Source organism: Vidua chalybeata, chromosome 4 (assembly GCF_026979565.1).
Source record: "Vidua chalybeata isolate OUT-0048 chromosome 4, bVidCha1 merged haplotype, whole genome shotgun sequence".
Classification (NCBI taxonomy): Eukaryota; Metazoa; Chordata; class Aves; order Passeriformes; family Viduidae; genus Vidua; species Vidua chalybeata.
In genome coordinates, this window is record NC_071533.1 from 32009125 (window position 1) to 32025602 (window position 16478).

General features: G+C 42.8%; 2 protein-coding genes across 2 annotated transcripts in view; one reads left to right on the plus strand and one right to left on the minus strand.

Annotated features, from left to right (window-relative positions):
* Positions 1-920: 920 nt before the first annotated feature.
* LOC128787467 (uncharacterized) lies at positions 921-4224 on the minus strand. The gene is made up of 3 exons (XM_053941629.1): positions 3980-4224; positions 2003-2178; positions 921-1230 (listed from the first exon to the last, which is right to left on the minus strand). Exons 1-3 carry the CDS (start codon positions 4112-4114, stop codon positions 921-923), a joined length of 621 nt encoding a protein of 206 aa, XP_053797604.1. The 5' UTR covers positions 4115-4224.
* A 3474-nt stretch (positions 4225-7698) lies between these two features.
* FNIP2 (folliculin interacting protein 2) overlaps positions 7699-16478 on the plus strand; it is a 50503-nt gene continuing 41723 nt past the window's right edge. Inside the window, exon 1 of the mRNA XM_053940793.1 lies at positions 7699-7793. Within this exon, the coding sequence (XP_053796768.1) occupies positions 7699-7793 (95 nt within the window). The remainder of the gene's footprint in view (positions 7794-16478) is intronic.

A 16478-nucleotide genomic window follows, 5' to 3' on the forward strand; every position in this document is an offset into this window, starting at 1 on the left:
TCTTCCAGGAGTAGACATATTCAGTCCCTACAGGGTTTTTTTGCTGGTGAAGTTGGAATAGTCTAGATTCTAGATGAGTAATTCTTCTTACACTAGTTGCTTGGAAGTCCCTATGTGCAAGGTACTTTAGAGGTACAAAGAAAGAGACATCTCCGTGATAATTTGGAGATGTGAGCTGAACAAGAGAGAATTCAAGTGATTTTCTCAGTGTCAGTAGGAGATTTTGGAAATTATGTGAGCTGAATTAATATCTCCCAAGCACTGCAGTAGCACAATTAGTTTCACATTAATTTATAGTCATTGACAGATTGTAAAAAAAACAAGCATGATGTGACTTCTGTCAAGAATTTACTGAGTGATTTCATGTTCAAATTAATATATTAAATTATACACTGAATTTAAATACAAATAACCTCTTACAAAGTCAGACTTCCATTATAAAGTCCTTTAAAATCTCTTTTCAAGCAGTAAAATCACCCCTGTGATCTTCTAATCCTTTGTGATCTTGTAATTTAAAAATATTTCCTATCACCAAAATACCTCTTATCTTTTGACATTTCCAATAGTTTATGTAGTAAATGCCTGTGTTGCATCCCGGGTTTGGGTTCAGATTAGGAGTTCTGATCTTTGTTAGTTAGCCAGTTCTGTGTATCCTCATGCATCCCCCGTGTTTTCCCCCTCCCTGCGGTAGTTAGCTCCAGGCTGTCTGCCATTGGAGCTTCCCCCTGTCACTCTTGTAACCACTCCCTGCCCATTCCTGAGGATTCTGTGTCCGTCACCCCGTTCCCGCGATCCCACTCGCCCCAAAGCCCCGTGTCCGCCCCCACCGTGTTCCCGTTGGTCGCTGTGGTACACGTCATCACCACGGCGCCTGCCCCCATTGGGCAGAGGGCTCCCGTCCTCCCTGTCCCACCCCTATATCATCCCGCTCCCTCCCTGGTTCCTTTGCCACTTTCTTCCACGCGAGGTTGGGAGCGGGCTGTGGCTTCTCCATTGCGTCTCTTGCAACCATTAAAGCATCCAGCTGCCACGCGGACGGATTTGGACGTTTTCCCTACCTTTGTTTTCTCCCTTGCGCCGACGGCAAAGCGCGGCCAGCCTGCCCCGGAGCGCGGCAGCAGAAGCGCCCAGAAATAGCGACAAGCGCTGGCCCCGAAGAGAAGCCGAGGTGCCCAAGCCGGGCACTCAAGAGCTGACTGGGGCCGAGAAAAATAACGCACTGTCGCTTGCCTGTAAAACAGTACATTGAAAATGCTCACTGTAACTGAACTGTCTGTTAATTTTTTGATTCACATATTTATTTTTCCACTCATACAGGTTTGGCTACCCAGTAAAGTAGTTTGAGTATTATCAACAGATAAACGTGTTGTGAGCCCTAAACTCCTGAAGCAAATGGCTTTAAGTACAGGTCTCCCTTCTACCAAGTACATCATACTTGCTGGAGTATGACCCTCTAGCCTAATTAAACTCAAAGATCAGCCTATTATAAAATCTTTGGTTTTACCTCTTCTTCCTTCGCTAACTAAATAAGCAAGCAATCATTGATAAATGCATAGAAATGCATATGTAATTCTAAAACGGGTAGTCTGATGGAATACGCAATAAGCGGATTTATTTCAAAATTATTCTAGCCTGTCAATTTGCATTCACAAAGGAATAAACTGCAAAAAAAAGATTATTTATAGTTGCTGCAGATTGTGTTAAGATGGGCAAATGTGTATACATACAGACTAGGATTTTTTTTTTCTTTTTGTTTTTCTTGCTTTTTTTCACCTTTAAATCTGTATTTGACACTGTAAAGAAAATAGAGGCTTAAATATGCTAATTCCACTGGAAATGAGTGCTTTGGCTCAGTGCAGGACTGCTTTATCTAAGGATATTAAAAACCATTTTGCTTTGTACAGAAGTAATCATATGTGAGGTTTTTGTTGGGCTGAACCACAGCTTCAGAATATGGTGCAGTACTGATGGGATCCATCTGACAAGCAATTGAAATATATACCTCATCAGCTTTTCAGAACAGCTATCAAGAAGCTCCCAACATGCAAACATTCTTGGAAAGGATGCTTTCACTGCTGGCTGTGAAATAGAGCAGCCACTCAGCCTTCCCAGTGCCCTGTGACACACAGGGTGCATCATGTCCTGTTCCCATGTGATCTGGCACATTAAGCATGTCACCTGCATGAGAGACACACGAGACAGGAAAAATAAATCTGGTTTTTCACCATCAGGTTTATTGTTACCCACCTGCACCAAGTCTTTTTCTGCATAAAATTGAATAAAGAGGGCCCAGATTAAACTCATACCGAGCAGTTACTAACTAGTGCAGATTCCTCTAAGCTTAGTTAAAATGCAATGTTAAACAATGAAAGAACTACATGTTCTTGTCTGAGGATGTTTTAAAAAGAAAAATTTCCACACAGAGATGACATGACAGAAACTGAAAATAAAGTCATGCATTTACTTGTCACTAACTTTCAGATATGCTGATCCCTGAAGAAATGGTTAAGATCCAAGTGAGAATAAGCAGACTTTTTTGCTATATATTTTAGGTCTGCTTAAAACATGTTTTAGATGCAAATATTCAGATTAATGCTTAGGACCTCAGGATGTGAGGAGGCATGGAAGAGGGTGCCTGTAACTTCTTGATAACATGGCTTTCAAGGAAAGGCCCAAAGTGTCAGCTACCTGCTGGTCACTGCATTGCAGGATATCAGTTTTGTTGCTAAATTTCTGTCCTAATTTTTGATACAAATGTATGTCCTGATATTATTGCAATTTCATGTAAATGCATGTTTATCACAGTTACCACCAAGAGGTAGTGAAATATCAATTATAATGACTGCAGTCTTTCTTATGTAGAAAATGGTTTTGGTCTGCACATAATGTGGGTAAAATGGAGTTCCAGGTGAACTACATCTGCATGGACTTAAAGACAAGAGTGCAGCCAGCAAATAGGAAGGCCCATGGCAGATTTCGCCATTGAAAATCTGGGACATGAGGATTTCCAGCTAGACTTTGGATGGAGTCCTGGGCAGGAGACTTACAAATACAATTTACCAATGCTAGGAGCTTTGTTGAGAAGAGGAACCAAACCAGGTTCTAAACAAGTGGTTGAACGTTCACAAGTATGTACATTTTCAGGCTCTTCTGAAGGAAAAAGTAGTGTACCCTTGCTTTAGGAAATTTGACAAGATATTTATGTACTGTAATGATTCCAGAGGACTGTACTTATCACCTTCACACAATCCAATTCTCTCTATATTACTTGATATTTATATTTTGGTGATTAAAAAAGACATTCCTCATCTGGCCTTTCTCTTTTCTTTTAACACCAAAGACAGACAATATCAGAAAATTACACGTTTCATAACATACATCAATATTTCCCAGTAATTTTTAAACAATTAAATTACTATTGCCCTTCAAATTCTCTTTGGTTTCTAACTGAATGTGTGTTCCATGTAAAGAGATAGTGAAACTGCTTGTCTGTGTTATGGCAGCACCTTTGTGGCTCTGTTCAGGGGCTGGGGAAAGTTGCTGCAGCAACAGCTCAAGTTATGTAATGCTTCAATGAAGGATGAGTAAGCTGGTTTGCAGGGGGCTGCAAGCCCAAGCTTTCCTTTTCTGTCAGTCTCTCTCTGTGCTTGTGAAGTGAAATACATTTTACAATAGGTTTTTAAATCCTCTATAGAGAGTAATTTAGATTTAATGTGCTAAATAGTAATAATAACAATATGGTGAGAGAATAATTCTGGGTATTTCTTAATATCACATTTTACTTGGCATGTTTGAATTGGCATTAAAAACTGGATTTTATTTATTTTACAGAATCAAAAATGTTGCTGATGCATTACAAAGTGTAGCAATACTTACCTGTGTTCATGTAACCTAAACAGCTTGAATTACCACACTAAGGAGTAAATCATAAACAAACATCTTGGGCTACCAAACTTTCTGTTAAATCTTCAGAGTTTACCTGTTCTGGCCTCTCGCTTCTCTTTGCAGTACCTCCAAAACCTAGTTCTGACAACAGAGGTTTAGGAACATTTTGGATTTGTGCATTCAGGACTGAGCAGAGTGGAATGAAAGCATCCATAAAGGAACTCAACATTTCATCCAGGTGTAAGTGATGGGGAAGCAAGGTGTGACTTAGGAGACTTGGCTTTTAATCCTGCCTGTCCTGGCTATTAAACCTGGCTACATTTTCAGGAGAGAATCTTTAGAGGGATGTATGCACTATGAAACACTGACATGCTTTTCCAAGCATTCAGCGATGCCAGGATTTGAATGATCCTTTTTATGTATTGTCAGTTTCCTAACAAAGTCTCATGCATTTCTGCATTGAGAATCTGGCTTCTTTTCTGACTGAAGTTTAAACAACTAAATTGTCTTTCTCTGGACATAAAGAGTCTGAGCCTCAGGCAGAATATCAGTTTTTGATTTTTAAATGCCATTTTTATTTCCTGTATTTCCTAGAAGAGTAAGGGCTGTAGACACACTATCTTGCTGTAAATGATCATTGCTTGACAGCTGATATGGCTATTTTCTTTACATCTGCTCCTATTTTGCACTCTGGGGTTAGTGAAAAATCACTGCATTGGTTTTGCTATGTGTTCTTTATAGTCCAACTCTGTTTGGGGCGTGACAGTGCATTCTGATTGTGAAAATTATTTTGCAGTCCTTTGCTGATTCTGCTGTTTTCCCTTTTTGTTTTCTTTTTTCAGAAATAACCTTAAGAACATTAGTGTCTTAATGTGTTGTTATGAATTTCAGTAGTGACGGTCACACATTAACAGAACACGCTGAGAACTAATTTTGCACTGAGCATCAGCCAATATGTAGGGCGCATTTACACTGCTATTTGTGAAGAGAGTATCCCAGTTGTCTTCACTGACTTTGTCTTGCTTCACATTTTGGAGTGACATCCACGCATACAAAGTGGATCATTTTCAGATGAAACGAAACCACATATTTTTCAGAAACACATTCAGTGTTCTTCAACCACTGACATGCATTCTGCTGACAGGACCAGACTGCAACCAGTCCAAATTAAATGGACGGGTAAAATGCTTGTGTAAAATGCTTGTGTAAAATGCAAAATGTTTGTGGTGTGGACACTGGGAGACGACAGGTTGTTAGCCTCTGATTCCGCCCCCACTGGTCAGCACTCCTTGCTAACACTTGATGGACCTTAGAGGGGCAGCCACGGTGTTTGCAACTTCTAAGTTTCACAGGACTGTTCCTTGAGAAATGCAGTCCAGTAATTATTTCTGCAGCTGGATGTCTAGATTCTCATTTGTGTTGATTACTGTATCAACTATGATGTCTTTCATCTTGTCCAGCCATGCCCTGCTATTCAGCTTTCTGTATGCTGTCATCATCACACCCTCTCTCTTTGGTCCTTCAGCTTTGTTTGAGTGGATTGACTCTAATAACTGGGGGCAGTAACAACATCCAGGCTGAAAGATTTTCATTGGGTATTCAGTCTCACAGAGGAAGTGGTTCAAGCCCTTCTGAGAATGGACTTCCATAAAGGATCAGTTGAGCCTTAGAAGATTCAGTCAGCTGTTATCAAGGGTGCAGCTGACCAGATTATTAGGCCAGTAGACAGTCATCTGTTACTTTAAAGAGAAATCAGCTTCTCCAGACAGTGAAAGGCTGACGCAAAAATATGTTCACCAGCTCTTCTACCACTACTGGTTGCTGAGTTTGCAGACATCTACTGTAATGTTTCTTTACAACTATTATAATAACCACTATTCTCCATGTCTCATCTTCCAGTTTCCTAAAAAGAGCAGGAAGTGATTCTGCTTTCTTGGGGTTTTGGAGGGATTTGCTTGTTTGGTTTTTGTCCCACCACAGCATGCAGTGACTTAGCTGGTTGAAAAAGAGCATTTGAAGTCATGTTCTCTTGCTAGGTACATCAAGGTGTCATCCTGCTGCTGGGCAAAACCACACAAACAATCCTTTCCCTCAAATTAAACATAAAGCTCCAAATGATACCTAAATACTCTAGCCTCGTCGAATTATTTGTGAATAGATCTGTGTCAAAATAGGCACCATTCCAACAGACCTAATTCTGGAAAAATATTGCTGCTTACCTGGTCAAAGACTAAAGTAAAAGTTCAGATTCTTCGAGGGAATCACAGTACTTCTACAACTATATACCAGGGATTTCTCCATTACAGATATTCTAGTTCTGTCTAGGGAGAAAATCCCATTAAAATCTTCCTGGACCAGTGACAGATTGGTGTATGGAGCAAAATGAGGGATGTGAGCTTCCTGAAACCCAATGGATTTTTGTCAGTCTGTGGGTTTGGCTGATGTGAGAAGGGCGGGAAACACTTGGACACTACATTCTGCTGTCAGCCCAAGCAGGGAGCCCTTTCTGACGCAGGCAGTGCTTTGTTCTTGCTTCACTGCACAAATACAGCGTTGTAAATCACAAACACATCATTTACATGTGTGCACACATACATATGCAAACGCTGTTCTACCTGTAGAGAAATGTATTGTAGAAGACACATTATCCATCTGTGGATGTGGATGAAAAACTCAACATACACTGACAATGTGTGCTTGAAGCTGAGAAAGCCAAACAAATCCCTGGCTACATCAAAAGCAGAGTGGCTAGTGGGTCGAGGGAGGTGATTCCCCCCCTCTGCTCTGCTCTGTGAGACCACACCTGGAGAACTGCATGCAGTTCTGGCATCCCCAGCATAAGGAGCTGGAACTGTTGGAGCAAGTCCAGAGGAGCGCCACAAGGTTAAGAGGACTGGAGTACATCCCATACGGATACAGGCTGAGAGAGTTGGAGCTGTTCAGCCTGGAGCAGAGAAGGTTGTGTGGAGACCTCTTTGAGGCCTTTCAGTATCTGAAGGGGCCTACATGGAAGCCGGAGAAGAACTCTCTGTCAAAACTAGTGATGGGACAAGAAATGATGGGTTCAAACTGAAACAGGGGAAATTTAGGTTAGATATTAGAAGGAAATCTTTTACTGTGATGGGTGGTGAGGAGCTGGAACGGCTGGTGAGGCTGTTCACGGCGGTTATGGATGCCCCAACCCTGGAGGTATTCAAAGCCAGGTTGGATACGCCTTTGAGAAATATGGTCTAGTGGGAGATGAGGGGCCCATGGGAGCGCAATCTGTGACTAGATGACCTTTAAGGCCACTTGCAGCCCCTTCACACGCGATTCTCCGGTTCGATGTATCCGCGCACGCCGCTCACCGCGGGCGCATAACCCCGGCACACGCGGCCCGGCCCGGCCCGGCCGGGCCCTGTCCCTTTAAGGCCGCCTCCGCGCCTTACCACGTGCTGGGGGCTGGGCGGGGGCGCCGCGCAGCCAATGGGGACCGCCCGAGGGGCGCGGCGCCACCGCGGCCCCGTCCCCACCATCTCCGTCTGCCGGCGGCGCGGGGAGCGCTGCCTTGCTCTGCCCTGCCCGGTGCACGGCCGGTGTCAGCGCCGCCGGCCGGGAGCACCCGGCCCCTCGGTCAGGTGACGAGTGGCCGCTGGGAGCGGCGCGGCTGAGCGGCCCGGCGCTCCGTTCGCCTCCTCTCGCCTCTGCTCGCCTCCGCGGAATGCTGGGCGGCTCCGCAGCGGCTCCGGGGATGCTGCCGCGGCCGCCGCCGCTCGCCGCCCGCTGAGCCGCTACGAGGGGCGCGGCGGGGCCGCCGCCGGCCGGGGCGGCGGCATGGCCCCCACCCTGCTCCAGAAGCTCTTCAACAAAAGGGGCGGCGGCGCGGCGGCCCCGCACGGCCGGGCTCCGGGGGAGGGGCCCGCCTTCAGGTGAGCCGGGGCGGGCGGCGGCGGCGGGCCCCGGGGGCTGCCCCGCGGGGCAGCGGGCGAGGCCGCAGAGAGGCCGGCGTGGAGCGCAGGTGTGCCGCAGCCCCGCGGGGACCCCGCCGCAGAGTTTCCGGGGGAGCGGCCGGTGGGAAGGGGGTGCGGCGGGAGGCACGGCCGCGCCGGGGTGGCTCTTCTCCCGCCTTTCCCTCTCGTTGGATCTCTCAGCCATTTTCTGCTCGAGTTGGCGATGGCACGCCGGGGAGCCTGGGGCGCTCGCCCCTCGGCAGCGGTGGGGGAGAGGCGCCGGCCCCCTGTCTGGCGTTTGTGTGCGGTTGATGTGGTAACTCGTGCCCGGGTCTTATCAGCACAGGAAAATTCAGAAACGGCTTTATTGTTGTGACCTAAATACACGTGCGCAGTCTGTTGACTCGCTAAGCATTAGGCACCTTTTACTGTCCCTGCTTTTGATACCGTGGGTGCTGAAAGGTGAGGTTCAGTTGCTATGGCTCCTTCGGGGTTTATGTGTATAACCTCTATATAGTATTGATTCTCTGTGTAATATTGAACTATTGATGTTTTCTGAACCTTTGGGGACAGTATTTTGCTCAGGCTGGTGCTTTGGAGCTTTGTTCGTGTGACATCTGCGCTGCTCACAGGACCGAGCGGCCCGGTGAGCACAGTGACAATCACATGCGTGCCCGGTAACCTCTGTGTCTGTTTTTCTGTGCGGCATGAGTTGGCTGGTCTTGTGATCTGATGGTACACAGGGTTGAATTGGAATCTGAGCTTTAACCGCTGAAACTGCTAAGGATGGTGAGGGAGAACAGTGGACAATATTTTGATCCACAAAATGCCATCGTGCCAAGTGTGAAAGTCACAGTTTTGGAACCATTATCATTTCAAAGATGGTCTGTGCAGGATATTGCCATTTGTGTGGCTAAAGTTACAAGATCATGGAGAACAATAGTGTAAGATGAAAATGACAATATATTTGGGTTACAAGGTGATTCCTTTGAAAGTGATTTGACACAGTGTTGGAGCTGCATTCATATTAGAGAACGAATCTGGTGAATTTTATGAAGCTGCAGAGTCTATATGCTGCACTTATAACCGCATATTACTTTTGTGTAACTGCTGCTTACTTCTTTTAGCATCTATTCACCTAATGAGTTAAATATATCCTTTATAAATATAAATATTCCTTATAAATATTCCTTTATTATTCCTTTAATGTGGAAGAAAACAGTTTTCCACATTGAAACTGATAGTTCCAAACTAACTCTATTATTTTGCATTGTACTTAAAAATATTCTGTGTCAGAGACCAGTGTTAGTTCTGGATTATTGGATTGTTATTGGATTATCAAGTATCTCCACAAAGGCAGATTCCTTGCGCAGTGCATTTCCCCCTAAAATCAGTAAGATTATTCCATCTGGAGTATTTAGTGAAGTTAGGGATTGTACTTTCTCCTTCTTCCTGTTTTTTTGGGTAAGATATTCCACACTTGGTTTTCAGTTTGAGTAACACTTAAATGATGTGATGCTTCACAGAAAAGCTATTATAATGAAAATACTTCTGTAGGTACCCTTCACTCTTTTTATCCCCTATTTTTCCTCATTCCCTTTCTATCTGATTTTTTTTTTGATGCACCTAAGGTTAATAAAATTATTTGAAGTATTTTACATGTGAATGGAGGGAGGGTTTTTTTGCTTGTTAATATTAAGCTTCTTCCTTACAACTTTTAAGTATGCTGTAATGCTTTTTCTTTCTTTCCAGTGATCTATTCATGATCTGCAAGAGCATACTTAGAGGGTCTGAGAAGCTTTGTTGCAATGCTTTTAATAGACTTTCTGTTCAACAGTAATCTCGGAGTGGAGAGATGTGATTTGATCTAAGTAGGAAACATAATCCTTTGGTAGCTTCTGTATTAATCATATACTGCTGGTCAATGTTGGATCCAAAGTGGCAGAATCATTTTCTAATGACAATACTGTATTTTTAAGGATTTTTAGTTAGCTTTATTCCTTCCAGGTTTTGGTTAGTGAGGTCCCTCCACACTCAATATGTCTTGCAGTGCTTACCTCTGTGAAGGAGCCCTGTGAGACCAATAACGGTCTGTATCCTTGGACTTTCAATTGTTATGAAAGCCTTGAAAGCTTAAGTATATTCCCACACCCTCCTTACCCTGAGCAACAGAGGAATCACCAAAAATCTCCTTAGTAGATAATGCCTCCTCAAATGAATGTGATTTGACAACTTTTTTCAGCTACACTGTTGGGGATCTTTGTGTTTTCTAGTCTTCCAAGGAGCACCAGGAAAAGTTCTGTTGCAGAGGGCTATCAACTAGGCTTGCATTTTGCCTGTAACAAGTAGTGCATGTGCTCCTGTTGCACTCTCTTCTTTAATGGGAGCTAAATCTTGGCCAGAGGTCCACACTGCTTCGGCTCTGAAGGAAGCATCAAGCTTCAAGATCCATGCTGCTTACCAGGATGAGCTGGCACAGCCTCAAAGAGCAAGAGACATGGTGCCTATAGATTAATGTGGAGCCAGAGTAAATGATTCCCTGGGTGAATGAATATGAACATATTAATTTGGCTCAGGAGTGTTCTTTTAAAGAAAACCTCTAAATTGTCCCACTAACTGCACTTTGGCTCACAAAGCCAAGTGGCTTCAGTACATAAACTGGATTCCTGTTGGAATGAATAAAATTAGAAAGTGTGTTCCAACCACTAATGGGTATTCAGTCCCTGGGACCTTACTACAGCTGGTCAAAAGTAAAACTGCAGAACACATACAGTGTGGGTGTCAGGTCCTTAGCACAAATTAATACACTCTGTGGAGCTAGTCTGGGCTGCATTACATGTTCACATGAGCACATCCTTTACCTGCAGGGTGAGAAGAATGTAAACATGAGGTGTAGATGCTAATATAGAGCTATTGGGATAGTAGGACTTTCCACTGGCCCAGGCCTCCCTTCAAGATAATGGAAGTATGAAGTGGTAGAAGGGTAGTAGTTAGAATTATAGAATAGCTTAATTCCTTTTTATAAGAAGAGAAATTATAAATCAGCTGAAGAACAGATGTGTATTAGTGAGATATTACATTTGTTCTAAGCAGTTTTCTACACAGACTTGAGCTTCTCTTTTTTTACTGTTGCTTCTTGCTTCCCTTAACTGAAAAAATATATATCTCTCTATATATATGTGTATATATGTGTATATATGTGTATATATGTGTGTATGTATATATATGTATGTGTGTGTATACACACAGCCCTTTCAACAGAGACACTTGAGTGGCTGTAATTGAATATATTTCTTCTTAGCCTCTGAGGCTCTGGGAAAACCCTAATTATTTTGTGTGCAAGCAATGTGTATTTATGTGACTAAATTCCTCTAAAACTTCTTATTTCCTTATCAAATGTTGCTTCCCTTACAAGGTTGGTTTAGCATAGTTTGTACAATTTTTCAGAGTGCTACCAGGGTCATGTATTCAGCAGAATCATAGATCAGCTCACATTGGAAGAGACCTTAAAGACCCTCTAGTTCCAACCACCACTGCCTTAGACAGGGTCATCTTTCACTAGACCAGACTGATCAGAGCCCCATCCAACCTAGCCTTCAACATTTACAGGGATGGGGCATACACTACTTTTTGGAGCAAACTCTTCCAGTGTCTCACCACCCTCACAGTAAAGAATTTTTCCTAATATCTAATATTAACCTATTCTCCTTATTTGAAGCCATTCCCCCTTGTCCTGTCACTACATGTGTTTTAAAATATTCTCTCTCCATATTTTTTGTAGGCTTCATTCAGGTACTGGAAAGCAGCAATTAGGTTGTCCTAAAGCCTTTTCTTTTCCAGTTTGAACAGCCTCAATTCTCTCAGCCTTTCCTCATAGGAGAGATGCTCCATCCCTCTAATCACGTGTCTTTCCTCTGGACTTGATCCAACAGATTAATGTCCTTCCTCTGATGGGGATCCCCAGAGCTGGATGCAGCACTGCAGGTGGGGTCTCACGAGGGCAGAGTAGAAGGGTAGAATAGTCTCCCTGGCCCTGCTGACCACGCTGCTTTTAATGTAGTCTGGGACACGTTTGGCTTCCTGGGCTGCAAGTGCACTTGGCTGTGTCATGTCCAGCCTCTCACCCACCAGCATCCCCAAGTCCTTCTGAGCAGGGCTGCTCTGAGTCTGTTCATCCCCAGCCTGTGTTGATACCAGGGTTTGCCCTGACCCAGGTGCAGCACCTCGCATTTGGTCTTGTCATGAGATTGCCATGGGCCCACTTCTTCAGCTTGTCTTGGTCCCTTGGGCTGGCATCCCATCCTTCAGGTGTGCAGACAAGCAGAGCTTGGTGTTGTCTGCAGATTTGCCGAGGGTTCACGCAGTTCCATCGTCGATATTCCCTGAGGGACACCATTTGTCACTGATGTCCATCAGGACTCTGAGCCATTGACCAGTGCCCTCTGGATGTGGCCATCCAACCAGTTCCTTGCCCACCGAAGTCCATTAAGTTTTAGGGATTGCATGGCTTATAAGCACATAGTATCTCAAGATTAGAATGTCTCAAGTGCTAAGCATATATTTGAGTAAGGTATTGGAGGGCAGCCTTAAGGAAATTGATATGGGTTGCAGATAGTTTGATTTTACTTAAATTGATAGCTGATGTTCTGTAATTGTGTTTGCCTGATTCTAGATGAAATTTCACATCTGTACTTTTTGACATAAAGTCTGAGGTTATCCTTAAGCTGTGGGTTCAGACTTCACCTTAATTTCAGTCTTGGATAGTTTGATTTGTTTTTGGGTTTTTTTAATGAAAATAAATGTCTTGGAGTTTTTGGAAGACTGCTATCACTGCTGAATATATAATTTCTGCATTGCAACCAGTGATTTAATTTCTTTGATATTGGTATGTGTAGTGGAGGACTGTTGTAAAATAGGGAATAACTTCATTTTATGTGTTTTTTTTTTTTAAAAAAAAAGGTTGTGTTATTTCAGCTGTGTCTGAAACTTGCATGCAGTCTATTTCTTCAGCTTTAAGTATCAGCTGCTCCTTCTGGTGACTATAATGGAACGGATGTCATGTTGTAGCTGCAGGATATCTATCTGGTAACAGTTTGTTAGCTTTGGTATATGAGATCATTTGTTTGGCAGCTGGTACTAGTGATTCCTTTGGTCATAGTGCTGAAATGCTTGGTGAGATCCTACTTGCTAAGCATTATTTCACAGCATTTATTACCAGCCTGGCAATGTTCCACCTTCTGAAAAAGGAAAGAAAGCAGTAGTGAGCTTGGAGTCTACTTGTATGTCAGTTTGTTCAAATGAAACACTCCTCAGAATGTTCTTGTGACCTAATACGGGTTTTTTCTTGAGCTTCTTGCAGTTTTGTAGAGATCCACACAGCAATAACCCTACTGAGCGCACATGTACATCTTCATACATGGAAATATCCATATACATCTGGCTGTAAACCCTTTGAAAAATATTTGAAAGAAAAATCACTGTTTTATATGCTGTAAAAGGGCAATCCAGCCCAGGGCCAGACCTGAGCATGGGGGCAGGACAGGTCAAAGAGCAGATCTTAAACCGTACATCATTTTACAGACAGCTGAAGGTGAGCTGTCTGAAGGCTGCAGTATTACACCTTTGTGCTGGAATTAGTATTTGATCCATAAGGTGAGCTAAAGATAAGTTCTGCAGAAAGAGATTTATTACAGTCTCACTCAAAAAAACAGCTTAGACAGGAAGTAATTGAAAGTATGGTCTTTTGATATGGAAACCACACTTCCAGCCTGGGGCTTTTTTGAAGGAAAACAAGCCCCAAGTCCTCTGGTTTTGAGCTTTGCAGGAAATAAGGCCATTCTTCTACATTAGTAGTTTGGATTTCCCCTCCCCTAAACACTGCTGTCACTGAACAACCCCTTGGTTTGCTCCAGTTTTGCTCTGAGTCTAGCTCCATCTCTCTTAAAGTTGCAAGAAGACACCCTGTTTTTTTTGTTTTGGTTTTTTGTCTTTGCCACAAATTACAAAAAGATGTGTGGAAATGCACAAGCTACTGACATTGAGAGGGATGGATGTACCTTGGTTATTTAATTCCATGAAAAAATGCATTCTTGCCTGTAGGTTAGCTGATTTACAAGTAACTTATCCATGGAGTTCCATGCATTGATTCTTAATTTGGTGTGCAGTTAGATAGTAGATGCTTGATTTCTTATTCTTAGGGCATTTTTGCTGTTGACATGTCCAAAACTGGATGAGTACTGTGCCACATACTATGCTGAGTAGAAAGTGATTTGGGGAATAGTAGGAGCAGAAAGCCTTGGAGGTACCTTGCTTTGTTGGTGGCACCACTTAAAGCAGGAAACACTGCAATTTAACACAGTGATGCTAATGCTGTAAGGGAATACCTGTAAATGGCTTGATGTGAATGAGAAAATAAAGCTGCTTGGGGCTGAAAAATGTGGACAAGCATTTGTAAAAGCTGAATCTGTGGAGAAACATTTTAAAAACTGATGTAGAGCTTTGTTGCCAGTAGCGGGGTGGCTTCATGTAAACTTACATCAACTTTGTTACTTTTCTTATGAAAACGAAGTTAAAGTTGCAAAATAGCCTTATAAATATAGGGGGAAGGAAGAGTTTTCATGAAAATATTTTAGTCATTAGTCATCATGTCATCCCACTTTGAGGTTGTGGGATGTAGGTGTTTCCAATCCATGGCAGGGGCTTTCAGCTGTTGCTTTGGTCTGAGCAGTGAGTAACAGCAGACCAAATGCCGTCAGAGAGTACATGTGACAAAGGAGCTGGGATCAGGAGGGACAGAAAATAGAGTAATTTTTCTCATACTGATAATCCCTTGTTCTGACATTTTGGTATTGAAGCTGCTGAGGACTTCCTTGGCAAAGAAAATGCTTTGGATTAATACACAGTATATGTGCTACAAACCTTGGTGATGTACCTGTTCCTTCAAGAACTCCTTCTGACAATAACAATCATGTACTCTCATCATTGTCTTTGCACCTTAGTGATGTTCATAGATAGCTTCTGAAGAGTAAATTCAGATTTGGAGTCATGTGTTGTGTTTTATATTTGTCAAGAGTTACTTCTAAGTGAATCCTTGATTAAGAGCACACTGTTGTCTTGTATGCAGCTTAGATGAAGCACTGTAAGAAGAATGTTCCTTAGGCTGTCCTAATTACCAGTATTTGCTGTGTGAAGGTTTCCATGGGTACACTTCTTAGGCAAAAGATGAGGAATGCAATTCTGTAGGGTGGTGGTTAATAGGCTTGCTAGAGAGAATAAGCAGGAAAAGGAGGACTTTGAATGGGGTGCTCATGTGAAGACAGCAAATACCTGTCTGCACTTTTTCCATGTTCTTCCTGTGATAGTGTCAGATTACTGCTGATCTGACTAACAGGCATGGACAGGGCAGTTCACCTTTGCCTGTCATGAATCAGCTCCTCTGTGTGTGCTCTGCCTATGCTGCTTCTTAATCTTCATGCTTGGGTTCTTCTCTGTTCTGCTCTCTCTCCACCTTAAGTGCCTTTCTCAAGTCACCCCATTTGCCGTGTTTGTCTGGGTTTGTCACTCGAATACCTTAGTAATGTAATATTTTAATGTGCAAGGCTGAGGTCACAAGACAGGCTCCTGTGCAGGCTACAAGACAAAGTGTTCTGAGGCACTGAGAGGACGAGCTTATTAGTTCTGGCAACAGTGCTTGTGTCTTCCCCACACTGACTAGGGCAAGTGCAGGTGCATTTACCTGACCAGCAGCTGAAATGTCTGTGGTCAGTCAGCACAGTTCTCATAGTGGTGAGATTCGTAGAATTGTACTGATAAACGGGCATGAGGGCTTTACACCACACTTGCTACTGTTAAAACTGAGTCACGATTCTGCTTCTATAGACTTTCCTGAAGTGAAACTTGAGCTGTGTGTGATGTAATTACTGAATCAGTATGGAGCTTTCTCTGCAGGTGCTCTCACTTTAGTGCAATACAGCTCAACTTTTCTACGCCAAGGTGCTGAGTGACATTTTAGATGTGCTAATGAAATCAGCTGTATTAAGTAGACAATTGACAATATTTATTTATTTTTCTAATAGAAGTGCTAGCAGTTGGAATTTGGTATTAACACCTTCAAATTAGAAATCTGAACACAGTAGTACTTAATTTTTTATAATGAAATCGGGAAGTTTCTTACAATAATAACTCAGCTTTTGTTTTCACTGAGTTTACCAATTTTTATGAAAGAAAACAGAGGCTTGAATGAACTCAGTGCTCTGAATTTCTGTGCAGAGTATTTGTACTGAATTCTGAATCTGGATGTTATCCAACACCTGAAATTGCTCAATTTTTGGGGTTGGATTTGTTAATGCACAGCTCCAGGAGTACAGAAAATCTGAGCAGAGTAAATTAGATAAAGTTTTTGAAGGAAACCCCAGAGAGAAGGTGGTACAAACTGTTGAATACATAGTTCTGAGCAAGTTATTATTATTATTTCACTGAATGTGGACTGTTTTACAGAATGTAATGTTATAATATTAAGACCATGTGGTCTGGAAAAGACAGTTATTGGAACTTTTTGAAATCTGCAATTCACAGAAATTAGTTTATGTTCAGACAAAATTTTGTTGTATCTATCTTTTTCTATGGGGGCACATGAGCTTGTCCAACTGTTGCTGGACAGTTGAG

Excerpts from the sequence above, each read along its gene's own strand:
- LOC128787467 (XM_053941629.1), bottom strand. The coding sequence starts at position 4,114 with ATGTTGAGTTCCTTTATGGATGCTTTCATTCCACTCTGCTCAGTCCTG. Across the intron at positions 2,179-3,979 it reads GAAGCGAGAGGCCAGAACAG|GTGACATGCTTAATGTGCCA; the intron begins GTAAACTCTGAA and ends TCTCTCATGCAG. Across the intron at positions 1,231-2,002 it reads TGTTCTGAAAAGCTGATGAG|GCAAGCGACAGTGCGTTATT; the intron begins GTATATATTTCA and ends ACTGTTTTACAG.